The following is a 19,295-nucleotide window of genomic DNA, read 5'->3' as shown; positions in this document are numbered from 1 at the left end:
GAATCATTTAAACCACAGCCCAGAAGAAAGCAATTGCAAACCCTTTCCATACAACTGCCAATCAAATTACATGTGACCAGAAGTAAAGTTTGACTTAATTTATATGATGGGCATATAATCAGTAATCAGTGTAAGTAGATATAAGTATGTCTCTCTCTGCCTAAATGTAGGACAGAGTAAATCAATTCACAAAACTGATATTGGCTAATATGCTAGGATTGTGGTTTACTTGCAGACAGCCCATCCCTCCAGTCCATCAAACACATTTCTTTATGTATTTCCATAATCAAATATTACTGTGGCTTCTTCGTAGTTGGGCTATACAGTTTTTGTCTGCTTTTCAGTCCTCGCGTGAGCATAATCTCATCTGAAAGTTGCCATCCATGAGGGAAGTGGTAATATGCCCTGTCCTTCCAAATTTCCCTCACTTCAAAGATGCCCACAGCACCAAATAAACAAAAGCATTTCTCTTTTTTTAAAAAAATAAATTCTTGGCTGACAATGTGCATCAAATCATGTGTCAGGTCAACTAACAAAGGGCCATGATGCTAAATGTTTCACAAAGACTGAGTTTTCCTTAAGTACGTTCTCATTTTCTTGAATTTGCCATCAAGCTGAAGGGTCCACTTATAAGGCAAGAAAGATTTTCCTTATGTGATTGGTGTGTCTTACACAGAGGTGCACCTGATGTTGCTCAAGCTTGTTGTGGACACCCACAACTTCGGATGTGCAAAGGGTTCCCCTGTGGGTAGATGTCACAGAGAGATAAACATGATGTGTATGATGGAATAGACTCTGCTCCAAAGAAACTGATGCCATAATTCACTCTTGAAGCTTAAGCCACTTGTTTGTCAAGCAGCTTGACACACTTCTATCCCCAAATGTTGTTTGAAGTTACCTCCCATTGGTGGTAGCCAGTCAAAGAAGCTGGGATATTCTGGGATAAAGTTTTCCCCACTGTAAATAAAGAAGTAGATGTTGTTATTCTTCTATATATAAATAAAAATGTAAATGTTCGTTTGTTCAAAATCTTAAATCTCCGAAATTTCTTCACCGATTGCTTTGAAATTTTGATACAATGTTGCATTCGAATATGCACGTGTTTTTATATACCTATATTATATAGATGTCACACCTGTGACAGGTAAAAACATGCTTTTTTGAAAAACAGTGTCATCTGTTGGACATAAAAGCAACACACGCTACGATTTTACCATTCCATTTCAATGTTTCTGATTTACGATCCATTTACGATTTCCAAATTTCCAATTTTACGATTCCATTTCAATGTTTCCGATTGCATTGTTAAATTAAATTTTCATAGATTTTGATTTATTTTCATTTTGATTTAATTATTTCGTGTGACATTGCGTTGGAATTGAGCTGTGTCGTTTACCATAGTGTTCATTTCTTGAGTATAGTTTATTTTTTTCTTTTTTCATTGTTTTTCATTTTGTTTTTTTTTAACTGTTTTTCCTTTCTTTTCCATTTAACCAGACTGAGCCACAGCAACGCGTGGCCGGGTACAGCTAGTTATACATATATATTCTTAACAAAATCCAGCTGCATTGAAAATTAAACTGTGGATAAGCAAAATGGCATGAATCATCTCTGGAGGACATCTTTGTCTATTTATAAAATGTGTCTTGGTTCCTTTCTAATTTAGATGACTCGGGTGACTTGAAAGAGACGTCGTGAGTGATAGTCAGCTCTTGAACTGATTATTTGGAAAACTGATATATTGTCTGGAAAATTTGAGGGAGGTGTTAAATGAAGTCATATTATTTTATTGATTAAAGTTATATGCTGCCTATCTCACTGTTGCAGCCACTTTATCCTCCAGGTCAGGAGTGGTAAAATATTTTGGCATACAAAAACTTTCCCATTTTAACTGGATTTAACTGGGCTCATGCACTTCTTTTAAATCTTGATTCCTCCCCCCCTTTTTTTATTTAAATTTATAATCCATACTTATCCATCTGGTGTCTGTGTGTTTGCAGTTAGGTATTCCTAACCCTAACCCTAACCCTCATGCTACTTCAATACTTTTTAAATATGTGATTCCTCTGCACAATATTATCCTTAGACTCTGCTAAATCTGTGGGGCAACAGAATTATAGTGAATAAAGTAGACCAGGCAGGAATAATATACAAAAGCTTTTTGGTCTGAGTACCCTCCATTTGAAAGGGTGGTGCTCAAAGATTTCCTTGTCAAGTTCCGAACACTCTTGGTTTGAAGATAAGATAAGATAAGGTAAGGTAAGATAAGATAAGATAAGATAAGATAAGATAAGATAAGATAAGATAAGATAAGATAAGATATAAGATAACCTTTATTGTCATTTTTTATACTGTGGGCACAATGGCACACGTAAAATGAAATTTATTTGCCCGCTCTCAAAGTGAAACACATACATGACACACACCTAAACATACTATGTACAACATATGTATAGACCCGCACCCCTACATATACATAACAAATAAATGTTAAATACTGTCCATCTTGAATATATAACGGAAGGAGGAAGCTTGAGTGTCCACAAGGTTAATGCTGTATGGAATGAAACTATGGCTGAATCTGGATGTTCTGCTTCGGATACCATGAAGCCCCCTCCTCCCAGAAGGTAACAAGGAAAACAGGTCGTGAAGAGAATGTGTAGCATCCTAGACAATCTTGCGGACCCTGCTCAAGCAATGCTTCTGTGCTATGTCCTGGATGGGAGGGAGGGAACGGACAATAATCTTTTCAGATGTCCTCACCACTCTCTGCACCGCCTTCCTGTCTGAAGCAGTGATGCTTCCAAACCAGACTGTGATGCTGTATGACAGGATGCTCTCGATCGTCCCCCTGTAGAAAGTGGTCAGGACAGGGGAAGGAAGACGTGCTTTTCTCATGCGACGCAGAAAATGCAGTCGCTGCTGTGCCACCTTCACCAGTTTCTCACTGTTGAAGCGACCAAGCCAGCCTACACGTTAGCTGCACACCCAGGAATTTGATGCTGAAATATTGGTTCTTCCTGCCCAGCAAGGGTCCCATGTTGAAAATGATCCTGGTGTGCAGTGAAAGCAGATCTTTCCATCTCAAAATATTTCTGGGGTGGTCAGAAGGCTTATGGTTAGTTGTACCAGTTTGCCATACTGGGTCTAGTTTAAACTGGCTGATCCTTGTTTGAAAGTTGTCTGTGTATCAGTAGACTTCTCCATACGAGCCCTACTGTACATTTTATAGGTTCCGTTTCTGTATGAGAGACCCTGCCACTTAGAATCATTTCCCAAATAGGTGCAATGAACCACTTTTCTCCTCAGCAACTCTAACAAATTTGGAAAACAAGCAGTGGTGGTGAATTATAGTGCTGGTAATGGCGGGGTCTATCAATCTGTGTAAACAACATTATTGGCATTTCAGCAAATTATCCTCCCTGGAATGTCTTGACTGGTGTGACAAGGAGACTGGTGAAAGATGATTTTGTGTGTGTGGGTATATTGTGCCTTATAGACCCTCTTGACTCCTGGTGATGACCTGGACTAGTCTCTGCAGTTTTCCTAGTAAGATTTTCAAAAAGAGTTTGCCATTTTGTTCTTCCTACATCTTAGATTGATTGGCCCAAGGTCATCCAACTAGGTTTGGAGTTAAGGCAGGAGTAGAACATATGGTCTTCCAGTTTTAATCCTGGTATCTTAACCACTACGTCCACCCAAACATCCATCCATCCATCCACTCACCCACCCACCAGACTGTTTTCATGCCTAAGGCAGAACTAGAATTCATAGTCTTCCAAGTTTCTAGCTTACTACTTTAATCACTACACCTAAACATACATGCATCCACCCATCCTTTCATCTCTCTCTCTCTATCCATCCATCCTTCCATCCAGTCTGTCTGTCTGTCTGTCTGTCTGTCTGTCTCTCTCTCTCTCTCTCCATCCATCCAGTCTGTTTGTCTTTCTGTCTCTCTGTCTCTCTCCATCCATCCATCCATCCATCCAGTCTGTCTCTCTCTCTCTGTGTGTCTCTCTGTTTCTGTCTCTCTCTCTCTCCATTCATCCATCCAGTCTGTCTGTCTGTCTGTCTGTCTGTCTCTCTCTCTCTCTCTCTCTTTGTCTCTCTGTCTGTCTCTCTCTCTCCATCCATCCATCCATCCATCCAGTCTGTCTGTCTGTCTCTTTCTCTCTCTCTCTCTCTCTCTCTCTCTCTCTCTCTCTCTATCCATCTATCCATCTATCCATCTATCCATCTATCCATCTATCCTTCTATCCATCTATCTATCCATCCGTCCATCCGTCCATCTGTTCGTCCATCCATCCGTCCGTCCGTCCGTCCATCCGTCTGTCTGTCTGTCTATCTGTCTGTCTGTCTATCCCTGATTATCTCTCTATCTGCTTCTTGTAGGCACGTGTTGCCGCCAGCCTTAGTCCAAACAGCACCGTGCTCGGTACCAGCCTTTACATAAGGCAGGACTGCCTATCTTATTTGAAGAGCAGCCCAACAAAGTGTGACAGCCTTTTGTGCCTTCTCTCTCCCACTTCATAAGCGATCACGTTGCACATTCTTCTAGAGTCACTTATGACAAAAAAAGATTACATGGATAAAAGTGCCATCTCAAGCCAATGGCTGATATTTATTGTCACACAGTTCTGACCACAAAGTTCTCTCTTATGACACTCAACAAATCAGATTAAAGATCTATGAAGGGAGAATGAAAGAATGAAGCCACTTTCACTGCAACACACACTTTTGGCAAGTGAAAATACTTCATTTGTTTGAGCAAGTTTGTTTCCATCATTCTCCAATTCCCTAGAAAGAGCCTTCTATTTTAAGCGTCAAAAACCACTTCTTCAGAGTTTATCTATTACTGAAGCGTGTTCTTTTTTTTTTTACTTTTTACTCCTACTTGTTTCTAAAGAATTGCAAATGTTTGTGCTACGTTACATAAATTAAGTAGTCAGAAAGACAATATCTTTACGGTAGGCAAAATCACATGGTTTGTCCAATCTCTAAATCGGGGTATCCAACCATGGCAATTTTAAGATCTGTGGAGTTCAACTCCCAGAATTCCTCAGCCAGCCCTGCTGGTTGGTGAATTCTGGGAGTTGAAGTCCACAAGTTAGATTTGGGGATTGAAACCCCCAATCTCAATTTTTTTAACCCCGTTCACAGTCCTCGTGGCTGTCAGAAATTAGCCTTTTGCATCACCTCACTGAAAAATAATAATGATTATTTTACCTAAGACACTGCAGTCTAACTTCCATTCCTTTTCTCCTGTCATGAGTTTTGTGGCAAAGAATGAAATCTGCAATATATATTTTTTTAAAAAAAACAACACCCACCATTAATTTAATTTAAAAGAATTAGGGCTATCCATTTCTATCTTTTCCCCTGCTCTTAAGCAGAATCTAATGCATGTCACTTTCTCTTGTATTATAAAGACTGACTAGTCCAGGGATAGGCCCCTTTGGCCTCTTCATGACTCGTGGACTTCAACTCCCAGAATTCCTGAGCCAGCATGGCTCAGCTTGGAAACCTCTCCCTTTCCCCTCAGCGTGGCTGGCTCAGGAATTCTGGGAGTTGAAGTCCACGAGTCATAAAAGAGCCAAGGTTGCCTACCCCTGGCCTAGTCAGTGGTTGTCTCCAAAAATTCAGGGTTATTTAAATGTAGGAGTGCAGGCAGATTAAAAAAAAAAGCACTTGCAAATTAAAAAAAGTTTTTATATTAAAAAGGGAGGAATCGCTGACATGATTATTACTGGAGAGTAGTCCGCCTATCTCTTTAATTACACTTTGAATAACAGTGTACACCTCAGTTGTTGCATTTAATCATTTCCAAATGGCAGCCTTTTCCTTAGCTTCTTCACTGGGGCTAATAAAGGAAAGAAGAAATTCTTGGCATTTACCAAGATCAGCGCAGAATTGTGATCGCACCTAAGCAACAACGTCTCTAATATGAATGTCCAGAAGTGCCAGAGACTTCTGAAGTAGACAGCCAGCATTTTACAGAAAAACAAAAAAAACCAAATGGTGTTTTGGGCAAAGGGCCAGCAAAAAAGGTGATCAACCATAACATTGGGGAACATGCTTATTTCTGCATCACACCTGTAGGGATTAAATATTCTAAACAGATGTGTAGAACAGCATGCAATATCCTCACCCAGCATATTGTTGTTGTTGTTGTTAGTTGCGAAGTCGTGTCCTACCCATCGCGACCCCATGGACAACGTTCCTCCAGGCCTTCCTGTCCTCTACCATCTTCTGGAGTCCATTTAAGCTCACGCCTGCTGCTTCAGTGACTCCATCCAGCCACCTCCTCCTCTGTCGTCCCCTTCTTCTATTGCCCTCCATCTTTCCCAGCATTAGGCTCTTCTCCAGTGAGTCCTTCCTTCTCATTAGGTGGCCAAAGTACTTGAGTTTCAACTTCAGGATCTGGCCTTCTAAAGAGCAGTCAGGGTTGATCTCCTCTAGGACTGACTGGTTTGATCACCTTGCAGTCCAGGGGACTCGCAGGAGTCTTCTCCAGCACCAGAGTTCAAAGGCTTCCATTCTTTGGCGCTCAGCCTTTCTTATGGCCAACTTTCACAGCCATACATTGCAACTGGGAAAACCATGGCCTTGACTATACATACTGAGAAGTAAACCTTGTTTATTGTTTATTATTTCAGCCATCAACTCAGCCTGGTCATCCTAAAAAATCAATCTTTTTTTAAGTTGCAGAGGAAGAAAAGTGATCTTCTGAGGATCTCCTTAAGACTCTTCTTATTATCTTGACTGTCTGTAGAGATGTGATTTTCCAGCTTGGATGTGCTGACTGAGTGAAAAATGACAAAAATTTATAGCTGCATGAAAATATGGAGACCCGAAGTTCTTTTCCATAAGCTATTTTATACCAAATAAGCTAGGGAAGGGGAATCTATCCAGCACAATCCTTAATGGGGAAAATTAGAACAATGAAAAGTTCAGCTGAACCAGTTGGGCTACAGTAATCGGAAACACGATAATATTTTTGCCAAGGAAAAGATAAAGAGTTTTGTGCAGTGTTTATCTCGGGTAGCTCCTACAATCCTGATTTACGTGTCTCTTTGAAACGTGGTACTGCTTTTGAAACAAAGAAGAGATTTTAAAAAATTATTTCTAATGGAACTGGCAGAAAATGGAAGATAAAAAAAGCTTAGTAAATGTTCAGGTTTAGTTGGCGGCAAGTGATCATTTTTATCATGAATTTCATAGTGGGTGGTTCCAGGTCAAGCTTTTAAAAATACGCAACAACTGGCTTTATTGTGACAGTGGTGAAGGCGGCAGACCTTGTGATCTCCTTCACAACTTTCTTTTCATGTTCTCCAAAATTAAAAATAGGGGGGGGGGAGATAAAACACATGAAGCTTTGATCATTTCTGCTAGCTTATGGCCACCAGCTCACACCAAGAATATGGTAAAATCCTTCTCATTTGGCTAGAAACTCAGCTCTGTCTGGAATACTTTGGTAAACTGTTATTTGTGGCCATCAGTCAGGTGGAATAGCAATGGCGCTTAGACTTATATACCACTTCACAATGTTTTACAGCCTTCTCTAAGCAGTTTACAGAGTCAGCATTTTGCCCCCAACAATCTGGGTCCCCATTTTACCGACCTCAGAAGGATGGAAGGCTGAGTCAACCTTGAGCCAGTCAGGATCGAACTGCCGAACTGCTGGCAGCCGGCAGTCAGCAGAAGTAGCCTGCAGTACTGCATTCTAACCACCAGGGCTCATGGCTTTAAGCCATTATTTGCCTAATAAGTCACAAAGGTTTGTCTAAACATGGTACTACTAAGCCATAAACCATAACCTGCAACAATGGCTTGGCTTCATACAACATACTAAGCCAAGTTTAAGCAAACCATGATAAAGTTTAACATGTTACGTAAACTGAGTAATTGTCTGATAAGTATTAATAAGTAAATGGTCACTAGACTTCTGCTAAGTTTGATGATGATGATGATGATGATGATGATGAGGTTATCCATTCGGTTGTGTCTGACTTGATCAAGTGATTCTATGGGCCAGGACTCTCCACATCTTCCGATCTTGCACGGCTTCTTTGAGTTGAGTTCTTGGCTTTGGCCGGTGTCAACTTTGATAGTGCCCAGCCATTGTGTTATTTGGTGGCCTGGTTTCCTTTTAACACTAACTCTTCCAAACCAGACTTGCTTTCTCCAGTGAGCCAAGTTTAATGCTGAATATAATCACTGCAAAGATTTCAGTGCCTATTCAATAAATACATTGGCAACTGATCTCTAATGGAATTTGATGGAAGTGTTCTCCAGTTGTCAACAGAGAATTGACTGTCATGATAAATAACAACATTTTAGAACACTTCATAAAGGACAAAGTGAGATGTGATATGATACATGATATAAAAGGAAAACTAGGAGAGGTTCCTCCTCCAGCTACGGATCTCTTTGCTATGAGGTTCAAAGCAGTATTTTACCGATGACGGATATTCCATATTTGCTAATGAACATGCAACCAGCTTTGATTTTTTTTTTACTGATTCGCCAAAGGAATACAATACAATGATACGCAGTAACCAGCCAGCAATTTCCACTTTACAAGTGCCCATTTTGCAAGTTCTCCAGATGTTTGCCCTATAGATGAGCATCCATCTCCACAAACTCGCATCTGCAGACTGAAATGGTTCAGCTTACCCGTAGATATTTTATGTGATGGCAGCAAGATGCAAGGAAAGTAATTCATTTTAGGAGCCATCCTGATCCACCCTTCAGCCAAAGATGGTGTCGATTGCAGATTAACTGATAGAAAGCAGCTTACTTTTTGGAGCTCTTGCTTCTAGATTGGAACCAGAGTGTGTTGTCCCACCTTCCACAATCCTCCCAACACAACTGAACTGGCACTGCCTTATCTGTCACGATGCTTTGGAACAATCGCTCGCTGTTGATTGTCCAAGTATTCTTTGTGCTGGTCCCAGTCATGCGCTTCCTTAGAAACAGATAGTGGAAATCAATTAGGATCTAATTTTAGTAAGTTATTCTCTTTGCTTAAAGTGTGTTCTCTTCAGCTACTCTTCACTTTGCTTTGCTGGCCGGCGTTAATCGCTTTTCTGGATGTTTCAGCTCTTGTGGACTTTGTCAAAATACTGAGAAGCCATCACTATGTCCCAGGGACCCTGGAAAAAATTAAGGGAGGGGAAAGACTATTATTTACTTGGAGATGATCCTGCTGGGAATCCTTGACCTCTGATCGTTCAGCCTGGAGGCGAAAGATGCAGCATGGCCTTCTCCAATTCGAAGAGACAGGCTGAGGCAAAGAGGCAGTCCCGGAACCAGCGAAATCTGGGGGCTGGACAGGAGACAGATTGTATCTGCCCCCAGTGTGGAAGGGACTGCCATTCTCGAATTGGCCTTTTCAGCCACACCAGATGCTGCCTTAGGTCCTCTTTCCAGAGCACGATACCATCGTCTCTCCAGACTGAAGGATGCCAATGATCCTGCTGAATCTCAAAGGACTTTGCCTAGATCAGGGCTTGTCAACCAGTGGTACGGGTACCACCTGTGGTACATTGGCATCTGGCAGGTGGTACACGACCATCCTAGAAAAGTGGTAGCAGGGGAGGGGAATGAGCTGAACCGGTGGCAGCACCGCACAAGCCTGAGCGAGAGACGGCTGGAGCTGCAGGGCTGTCAGGGCTCAGCGGAAGCACCAGGATCAGCGCCAGGCTCCAGCTGGAGCTCAGCGCTGATCCTAGTGCTTCTGCTGAGCCCAGAAGAAGCGCCGATCAGCTGGAATGTTGCAGCATCTCCAGGGTCTTGTGATTTACATTCAGATGCTTGGCAACTGATTCATATTTATGACGGTCACAGTGTCCCAGGGTCATGTGAAGTGACCAAAACCTGCTGCAACCACCCAGCAGACGGGGGGGGAATAAAAACCAAACACCCCCCACCCCACCCCTGCTGCCAATCCTCAACAGAAATGCTCACAACAATTAAAACCTCGGACAGGAGGAAGAGTGCCGCCGGGTGGGCAGGCAGGTGTCTTGTTCGGCTGTGGCTTGGGGGGCACTTTTTTCAGTGCCACTGTAACTTTGAACAGTCACTAAGCAAACTGTTGTAAGTCGAGGATTACCTGTACTTTATCACTTTTTCCCCTTTTTTTTGGGTCATCAAGTATTTGACACCTTGCTAGGCGACTGGTGGTACTCGGATGTTGCCATATCCTAAAAGTGGAACAATGGGTGAAAAGGTTGAAAAGCCCTGTTCTAGATCATCCACCAACCAGTTGAAATTCATCTATCTTGAATAGGATTTATTTCTAACCCGCTGCTCTTTCAACAGGAAGCTTGGGATAGATGAGGTGATGTTTTCATCTTTGAACCAAGGCAAGCTTTTTCAGTTTCACGAATTCAAGAGAAATGTTGCTTGCCTACACGGCTATCAGATTTGGGCTTCAAGATTTTCTAATGCTTTCCTGACCATCAAGAGTTTTGCAATCTAGATTAAATAACCCATCTGAGCACCGTTAATGGAACCACCTACCTGAGCAGGAATTATGATGAATAATTCCTTTCAGGAGCTGTTGAGTGTGATATGTGTCAAACGTGTCTTACACCAATAGTTTCAGAGTCTACACTACAGCAACCCGGGAATAGATAAAGACATGAAAGTTGCTGTACTACAATGTGGGGGTTTTTTTCCTTGAGAGTCTGGAAGCCTATATTTAGAATGTGCATATAAGGAATTTAGATCTCACCATGGAAGGAAAGGGGCAGTGATTCCAAAATTGAGATTTTGCAGAGATTCCTCTGAAAAGAGGTTGGCAACTCACCACAACTAGAATACAATACCTGTTCTGCATATTTTGCATCCTTTGGGATTGATTCATGGATACAGTCAAGGATGGTGAAGCTTCTTATCTTGACTTTGTCTTCCTCCAGTTTCATAGGAGGAATCATCACAAAAGTTAGGTGAATGAAAAGGCATTAAGTTTATAGGACAAAATTTTTCAGTTTAATTGTATTAGTTCTACACTGATGAGTCAATTATCTATATTGAAATCCATGTGACTAACCCTCCTCCTCCTCCTCCTCCTCCTCCTCCTCCTCCTCCTCCTCCTCTTCTTCTTCTTCTTCTTCTTCTTCTTCTTCTTCTTCTTCTTCTTCTTCTTCTTCTTCTTCTTCTTCTTCTTCTTCTTCTTCTTCTTCTCCTCCTTCTTCTTCTTCTTCTTCTCCTTTTTCTCCTCCTTCTCCTTCTCCTTCTCCTTCTCCTTCTCCTTCTCCTTCTCCTCCTCCTCCTCCTCCTCCTCCTCCTCCTCCTCCTCCTCCCCCCCCTCCCCAAAGGTTCAGCAATGAATCTTCATCCTTGATAAGTACGAGCAGGTGTGAATCAGCCCGCATCAGCTTTCCTGAATTTGAATACATCAGCAAGTCGGAATAGTTAACATTATTCAGACAAGATGGACAGCAGTGTTTCAAGATGTGAACAGTATATATTCTTAGAGGGAGGGAGGCTCTCTCTCTCCCTTTTTCAAAGACCCTGTGTGAGTTGTGCTCACACATCACTGCTTCTCTTGATAAGTAAACATAGCTATGAAGCCGGGAGAACCTTTTATGTCTGAAGAGTTATGTTAGACGAGCCCTATTTTGACCGCAGAAAATATTGTTACTGAATACCATTTTTGTTAGATTTATGAACTGTTGACAGACTCTGCTAGGGCTGTATGTTAGATGGAGAAGTTAAAACATAAAATGAAACTGAACGTGATGGAAAACCATTCTTGTACCCTTGCTGAGAAGTGTGTGTGTGGGTGTGTGTGTGTTTACTCTGAAGTTGCCAGAAGCCAAGCTGGAGACAGCTGAACCCTAATTAGATTGCTCCTTCCAGCAATATTTGGAAGTTGTCATTTGTCTCAACTTGTTTTTCTTTTCATCCCCATCTCAAAGTTGGGGGACCTGGATGATGTATTTGCGTAGCTTTTCGTCAAGTATCAAAAACCGACTGCATTATGCATGGAGCGTTTGATTGTTTAAACAGGGGACCGTATTTCAAAAGGAACAGATCTGTACGGTGAGAAAAATTGGCTTCCTCTGTTGGCTCATTCAACACAACTAAGGCATATTCAGGGATTGTCGTAGAAGATGACTATAAATGTCCAATTAGAAGCCACAACTATGTGATCCGAACCCCACCACCTTTTTACATATGTCGAGAGGCATGTCAAAGGGGTAGGGCAGGGATAGGCAGCCTTGGCTCTTTTATGATTCGTGGACTTCAACTCCCAGAATTCCTGAGCCAGCATGGCTCAGCTTGGAAACCTCTCCCTTTCCCCTCAGCATGGCTGGCTCAGGAATTCTGGGAGTTGAAGTCCACGAGTCATAAAAGAGCCAAGGTTGCCTATCCCAGGGGTAGGGTTTTATTTACAGGCTCTCTTGCTTGAAGTCCCGCCTCTTTTCACATGCATCACATATGAGGCACACGTAAAAAGGAGAAGGGTCCTTGATCACTGTCACCATGCTTGTTTTAAATGCCTGTAAAATCTTTTGGGTGCAGAGACCCTGCCATTCATCACAAGGGTCCCTGTGTGTACCGAAATGTGTGCAAGCAAGGGAGAACAAAGCTTTAAAACTGAAGGTTCAAGTGTATAAGTGTATAACAGATACAAGCCCTACTTAAGTAGGGCTTCAGGATCACATTCTCAACGTTCTTGTTGATAGAAATATGAGTTTTCTTCAAAGCACAATCCACCCAGAAATTCTACTCTGCAATTATCAGTGGATGCATGGATATTTATTTAATTCAGTTTACATGGTAGTCTATCTCATATAAGCTACGTTAAACATACTGGTCAAGATGGACCAAAGGTCATCCTATAGGTCATGGTTCTCTGACATCAAAATATATTGTGTCCATGAAAGCTGCACTTGCTAACTCAGATCCTGTTTGTTTCCAGAAACTGTTAGTTATCCACACTGTAACCTATGTACTAGTGTAAACACATTCTTTGTCCTGAACTGCGCACCTATTTAAAAAAAACTAGAAGAGCAATGAATGTGAAGAACGTGTGGAGTAGATTGTGGCTATTCCCTTTTTTTCTCTCTCGCATAACCGTCAGTTTAATACAGTTTAAGGCTTCCACAGAGCATCATTATTAGCAGGAATTGAGAAAGGTAGGATCATGAAACGGATTTTCACTGTAATGTGCATTGATTTCTTGAATTCATCTATCATTCTGAAATAGGTCATGACAGTAGAAAAGAAGTGTAGCTCAGGGTTGGTGTGCGGTGCTGTTTTGAGGTTTCTGAGGTGGGTTTTTAATTCCAGATATTTTATTATCACAGTAGGTAATGTCACATATGCAGGTGATGTGGAGAAGTGAGGTTCCTTGGTTGGCCAATAATAAGATGGATCTTGGTATTAAACCGGTTATGCTCAGGGAGGGACTCTGTGGAGTTAGAGATCTCCAGGTGAATGACATCTTTGGTTACATCTTTTGATAGATCCATAAATAGGTTTATGTGTTGGCTGATGGCCACTTGGTCAGAGTGAATTCTCTTGCATTTTTGAGTCTGGCTTATTCCAAAATGTCCACTGTTTCCCCGTGGAAGTTATGTCCTGCCTTGTCTACGAGGAGGGAGATTAGTGATGGAGCATTGTGTCTTTCAGCCCCTGGTTGATGCGTACGTTTTATTTTGACTCCTGTTTTGTCTTCTTTTGATTTTGGGCCTTGCAAAAAAAATAATAATAGAAGGGTACCAAGTGTGGTTTAAACCTGACCTTGTCAATTATATAAGGCGACTCTCTAGGGCAGGAGTCTGCAACCGTGACAACTTTAAGATTTGTGGACTTCAGCTCCCACAATTCCTCAGCCAGCTATGCTGGCTGAGGAATTCTGGGAGCTGAAGTCCACAAGTCTTAAAGTTGTCAAGGTTGCAGACTCCTGCTCTGGGGGATGTGAATCCAGACATGGGTGGCATATATTCTTGACCTTCTCTTCTCCTTTCTTTTACAGATCACCCCTGGCAGCAAGGCAGCCCAGTCTCAGATGAGCCAGGGAGATATGGTGGTAGCCATTGACGGCGTCAACACAGATGGCTTGACCCACCTAGAGGCCCAGAATATGATCAAATCAGCAAATTACAACCTGAATCTTACTCTTCAAAAGTATGCAAGATAAGTTACTATCCGCACACAAGAATTCATTGCTTGTTTGCTTTCTCTCTGCAAGGTAGCTTAACGGTTCCACCTGACATGTTTGGGGGGGCCCGTTATACTGCACAGAAGCCAGCTGACCGACCATCTCAGAGAGATACCTGTTTTACGATATCTAAAAGGCACCTGTCCGTCTTTCTTTGGCCAGCCCTGAAGTGAACTGATCTATTAGTAAAGGTTCGCACGGTCATTTCGGCATAGGAGAATGAGGTTGGTCATCCTTGGGTTCAAAGGCTCCACAGATCTGTTGCAAAAACCTAGATGGCTGCATGATTTCAGCCACATTTTTGCTTTGTCACTATCTAGTGCAGTATTACACAACTTGACCCATTTTAAGAGGCATGGGCTTCTTGGGGTATTCTGTCACCTCTTAAAAAGGCTAAAGATGGGAAACATTGGTCTAGTGGCAGTCCAGGTTCATGTAGCCCTAATGATAAGAATGAAGAATCATTTTTTGTCCGAGTCTACGTTCCGCCATTGAGAATGTCCACACATCAGCAGAGAACACAACCAAATCCAAAACTGTTGTGGAGCCACACTGACAGCAGGAAGCAGCCTGGCCTGAGACAAATTCAAGGATTTGGACAAGTTGGCTCAGAAGATTTGGTTGCCTCCTCAAGTTTGAAGTTCTCCATCTCTAGTGTCTCAAGGAAGAGACTTCCAAAGGATGGGATGCTTGTTTTATTTCCTCCTGACCTAAATTCCCGAGCAAGATTCTCTGGTAGTAGAAAACGGACTTAAATACAGAGCTAGAGCGGTTCAAATGAAAATCAGATACAGGTATTTTAGGCTCTCTTTTTTTTCAGTTTAGGAAGATTGAGATGCATCTATTTAAAAAAGCACATAAAAATTCAACGGAGGGCAGTTTGCAACAAGGTCTCCTTCACCCTGAATAGGAAAAAAAAAAAGTGGAGAAATATGAGGTCCACTTTTTATTAGATCTAAGATGGAGACTTCTGCCACTGCCAGAGAAAAAATGCTTTTCCAGGATTGCTCCTTGCAGCAATGACATTTCCTTTATCAATTCTGACTTTTGACAGTTTCATGGGGATTATTTACAGTACGGTAGCTTCTATAGGATTTGGAACTTCTTTTTATTAGCCTTGCTTGCTTCTCAAATTCGCCGAATTGAAAACTCTATAGGCCAGCTGTTCTTTCTTTTCGAAAGCTATTGCTACCGCAGCAGCATCAAAGCTGGTGTTTGCATGGGGGGGGGGAGATTGCTATTTTTTTTACACCTATTTATATAGAAATAAATATGGATTAAAAGTAAAAAAAAAAAAAAAGCAGAAACATTTCTAATCATTAGGGCTGCAAAATTCTAAGCAACCACTAGAAGGCAACAAGGCCAGTTTTCTACGTGTTCCTTTCCTGCCCTCTAGTGGCTGTTTAAATTTTTACAGGCCTGGTTACTTTATTATAATGCTTCTCCGTGTGGCGCCATTTGTAAAAAAAAAAATATCGAAATAATACAGTAAGTAGTGCTTTGTTTAGACCTGGGCCTTCCTTCTCTCCAAAAATTACAAAGCTAAATGGAGAGTGTTTAGTGGGGCTGGTAGGTTAAATGGGGAAAAAAATGGAACTAAAATTAAGTATTAAAAAAACCAAACAATGACAAAAGGTACAGAATAATGGCCCTTATATTTACACTGAAGATATTGAAGTGATGGAAATATTCTGGCTTTAGCTATCAGGCTGCCATAAATAGAAAACAAATATCATATGACTTGCCGGATCAAAAAAATACTAGAACTGCATTGACGTAAGTGTCCCTATTAGATTGTAATTAGGACATCAATACAGACGGATGAGCATGAATGATCTCTCTTTTGCACAGACTGTTGGAGCCGATATATTTTTATTTTGTTTCAAGTGTCAAGGAATGGTTAATTAAGCATGAGAGATGTTTCTGTCACAATCATGGCTCAACTCTTATGTTAAAGAAGTTGTAAAAGAGTTACTGATGAAATAGCTGCAGCAAACCTGTGATAATCCCAGTTGGGCTGTCAAACCATGGAAAAATTCCAACATGGTCCACCATTGATGTAGGAAACAAACTATTCCCACCAACAACAACGATTGACTGTTTTCAATGGATTGGCGTAAAACAGATTCAGTTTCTGTTGCTCTTTCAGATCTAATGTATTTGCTTAGCACCCCTTTCTAAATCCATATAAATCATGATCTGTTATGGCATTCAGATTCATAATGAAGGAAAGACTTATTTATTATTTGTTAGATTTTTATCCCATCTTTAGTACTTTATGGGTAACTCTTGATTTAACAGTTTTGAAAGGTTATCTTCCTTGTTGTAAGGTCGAATCTTGTTAATCATTCAAATGTTGGTGAATAAATGTGAGAATTTGATGAGTGGGGGGAAAAATGCTCCAAGTCAGCTGAGAAGCGAGTAAAAAATAATTTCTTTCTAATTCTCACACCTTGAAATTGATTCAACCATTGGCGGATAGAATATCTGTGGGGGGGGGGGTTGCAAGCTTTAAGTAGGTTTGTTCAGTGGAGGAATCATGATAGGGCCAACAAATTCACGATTGGTACCCCTCTATTAAATAGCAGTGAAGGATATTGTCTATGTAACGGTCCTTTGCATTGCTGTGGATTTGCCAGCACATTGAACAGAATACATGTTAAAGTGTGCTAGGTCTAACTTGTGTACCACAGGGTGGTTCTTTAAAGCGTTTGTCCAGATGTGTGATGAGTCAGTGTGGGCTGTGCAGATGATCAATTCAATACTCAATTCAAATATTCAGTTCAAAAGTGGCTTGGTTGAACTGTTCCCTGAAGTTTAATCTTATTATATTTGTTTTAATGGCTCTAGTCAGACTGGAGCTCCTTGAATCACTTGGTTAAGTCTGTGTATCTCTTCACATATATACACCAATACACCCATCTTATTACAATCCATCTTATACTCTTCGTGAAGTATTAATACCACTTTACAATGCCTTGGTAAGGCCACACTTGGAATACTGCATCCAGTTTTGGTCACCACAATGTAAAAAAGATGCTGAGACTCTAGAAAGAGTACAGAGAAGAGCAACAAAGATGATTAGGGGACTGGAGGCTAAAGCATATAAGGAACGGTTGCTGGAATTGGGTATGTCTAGTTTAACGAAGAGAAGGATGAGGGGGGACATGATAGCAGTCTTCCAGTATCTCAAGGGTTGCCACAAAGAAGAGGGAGTCAAGCTATTCTTCAAAGCGCCTGAAGACAGGACAAGAAGCAATGGATGGAAACTAATCAAGGAGAGAAGCAACCTAGAACTACAGAGAAACTTCCTGACAGTTAGAACAATTAACCAGTGGAACAACCTGCCTCCAGAAGCGGTGAATGCTCCAACACTTGAAGTTTTTAAGAAGAGACTGGACAGCCATTTGTCCGAAATGGTGTAGGGTTTCCTGCCTGAGCAGGGGGTTGGACTCGATGACTTCCAAGGTCCCTTCCAACTTTTATTATTATTATTATAACCATGGTTTCGGAAACCAGCCATTATATTCCCTAAGTTATGCTTAAGCAAACCATGGTTTAGCATGACATACACACCACGTTGGGGGACTGTATGCACAATGATTCCATTTGGAGGCCATTTAATTCACCCTGGACTTCATTGCCCTTCTTTGGAGTGGTGTTGTGCTGCACAGGGTATTCCACAAGCTCTGCCTGGAAGTAGATGTGGTCTTCCCCTTACTCAGAAGGATCCAATAGAAGACTTGTTACAGAGAAGGCCTCCATGAAATGAGAAAGACAATCTCTAAACCCTTGACGTCTGCTTCAGTACATTTGAGTGATAAAGGGTGAATTTGTTTTAGTGGAGACTTAAAGAAGATAGAGTAGGTGTAACACGGGAGGTGCAAATTTATTTCTAAAATGAGCCTCTTTATTTATAAGAGGAGAGAACATTGCAAAGTCCTGGAATCAGACATCAAAGCATTAGCAAGCAAGGCATTCTTTCTTATTCCATCTATGAATATGAAGACAATATTAATTGCCTCTTCAGGTTAACTGACATTAGCATTTGAAATAAAGGGAAGGGAAGAAAGAGGAATGGAGTAAGGATGTCAACGCTGCTAACATCGGATGTTCTTGCTTTGACAACATATGGAGATGCAGCCATTTTCCTTCTTATGTTTTACTCTTAGAATTAGAGTTAGAATTAGATGATACTAGGGGGGGGAGGAATGTGCATGGGATTTTAGTTAAACATAACAATATGGTAACTAGTGTGAGAACCAAGGTTTTTTGAAATAAGAGATGATAAGAAATGGCGGGTTGAAGAACTGGAGGGAAAGCCTGCATTTCAAACTAATTGGAGAATGTGATTTATGACTGTTTAATTAGAGAAGGGAATTGTGCTTTGATACTATGTGCTCAGGGGAGGGGAATTCAGATTTTGGCTTGGCCTAGGTACGTGCCAATGCTATGCTACTCGAATAAAGATTCTTTAAGGTAAACAATGCCTCAAAGTTCTTTTGAAGAGTTTCGTCTCTCGGAACCATGACAAAGGCTTTGCCAAGAAGCTGCAATTTACATTTTCCTTTCTGAGCTCTCTGAACTTTGACAACTGTTTTTCAGTTCAAACACATGTGTAGTAGAGAGAGTTTACAGACATTGCCATGTGCTGCAAGCTATGTTAGTGTCATGATCATGTCATGCCTTCCCCCCATATCTGCCTGCCTCTACAGCTCAAAACCCAGGATCAGAAGAGGCCCGATTTAGCGTCAGTCCTTAATTCCAACTAGGAGCATCCACAGGGTATGGGCAAACCAGTCAAAATAGCAGTTGCAATGGTGCAATCAAAGAAACTTTTAGACTCTATCCTGTGGACATCCTGACTGTAAAACAAGAAAGATAAATATTGCAATGTTCATTCAACCTTAATCTATTCTTCATCTCTAGTTTCCCTATTTTATTTTATTTTGAACTAGCTGTACCCGGCCACGCGTTGCTGTGGCTCAGTCTGGTAAAAGCGTGTGTTGCTTTTACGTCCAACAGATGGTGCTGTTTTTCAAAAAAGCATGTTTTACCTGTCACAGGTGTGACATCTATATAATATAGGTATATAAAAACATGTGCGTATTCAAAT

General features: G+C 41.2%; 1 protein-coding gene across 2 annotated transcripts in view; it reads left to right on the top strand.

Moving 5' to 3' along the window:
* The window catches only part of LDB3 (LIM domain binding 3), an 82,976-nt gene that overhangs the window by 27,930 nt on the left and 35,751 nt on the right, over positions 1-19,295 (top strand). For both annotated transcript variants that reach the window (XM_015824810.1, XM_015824797.1), the window contains exon 2: positions 13,994-14,145. In XM_015824810.1, the coding sequence (XP_015680296.1) occupies positions 13,994-14,145 (152 nt within the window). The remainder of the gene's footprint in view (positions 1-13,993; positions 14,146-19,295) is intronic.

The sequence above is a fragment of the Protobothrops mucrosquamatus genome, unplaced genomic scaffold (assembly GCF_001527695.2).
Source record: "Protobothrops mucrosquamatus isolate PMUCROS unplaced genomic scaffold, P.Mucros_1.0 scaffold_195, whole genome shotgun sequence".
Classification (NCBI taxonomy): Eukaryota; Metazoa; Chordata; class Lepidosauria; order Squamata; family Viperidae; genus Protobothrops; species Protobothrops mucrosquamatus.
This window is presented reverse-complemented; position numbering and strand designations above follow the sequence as displayed.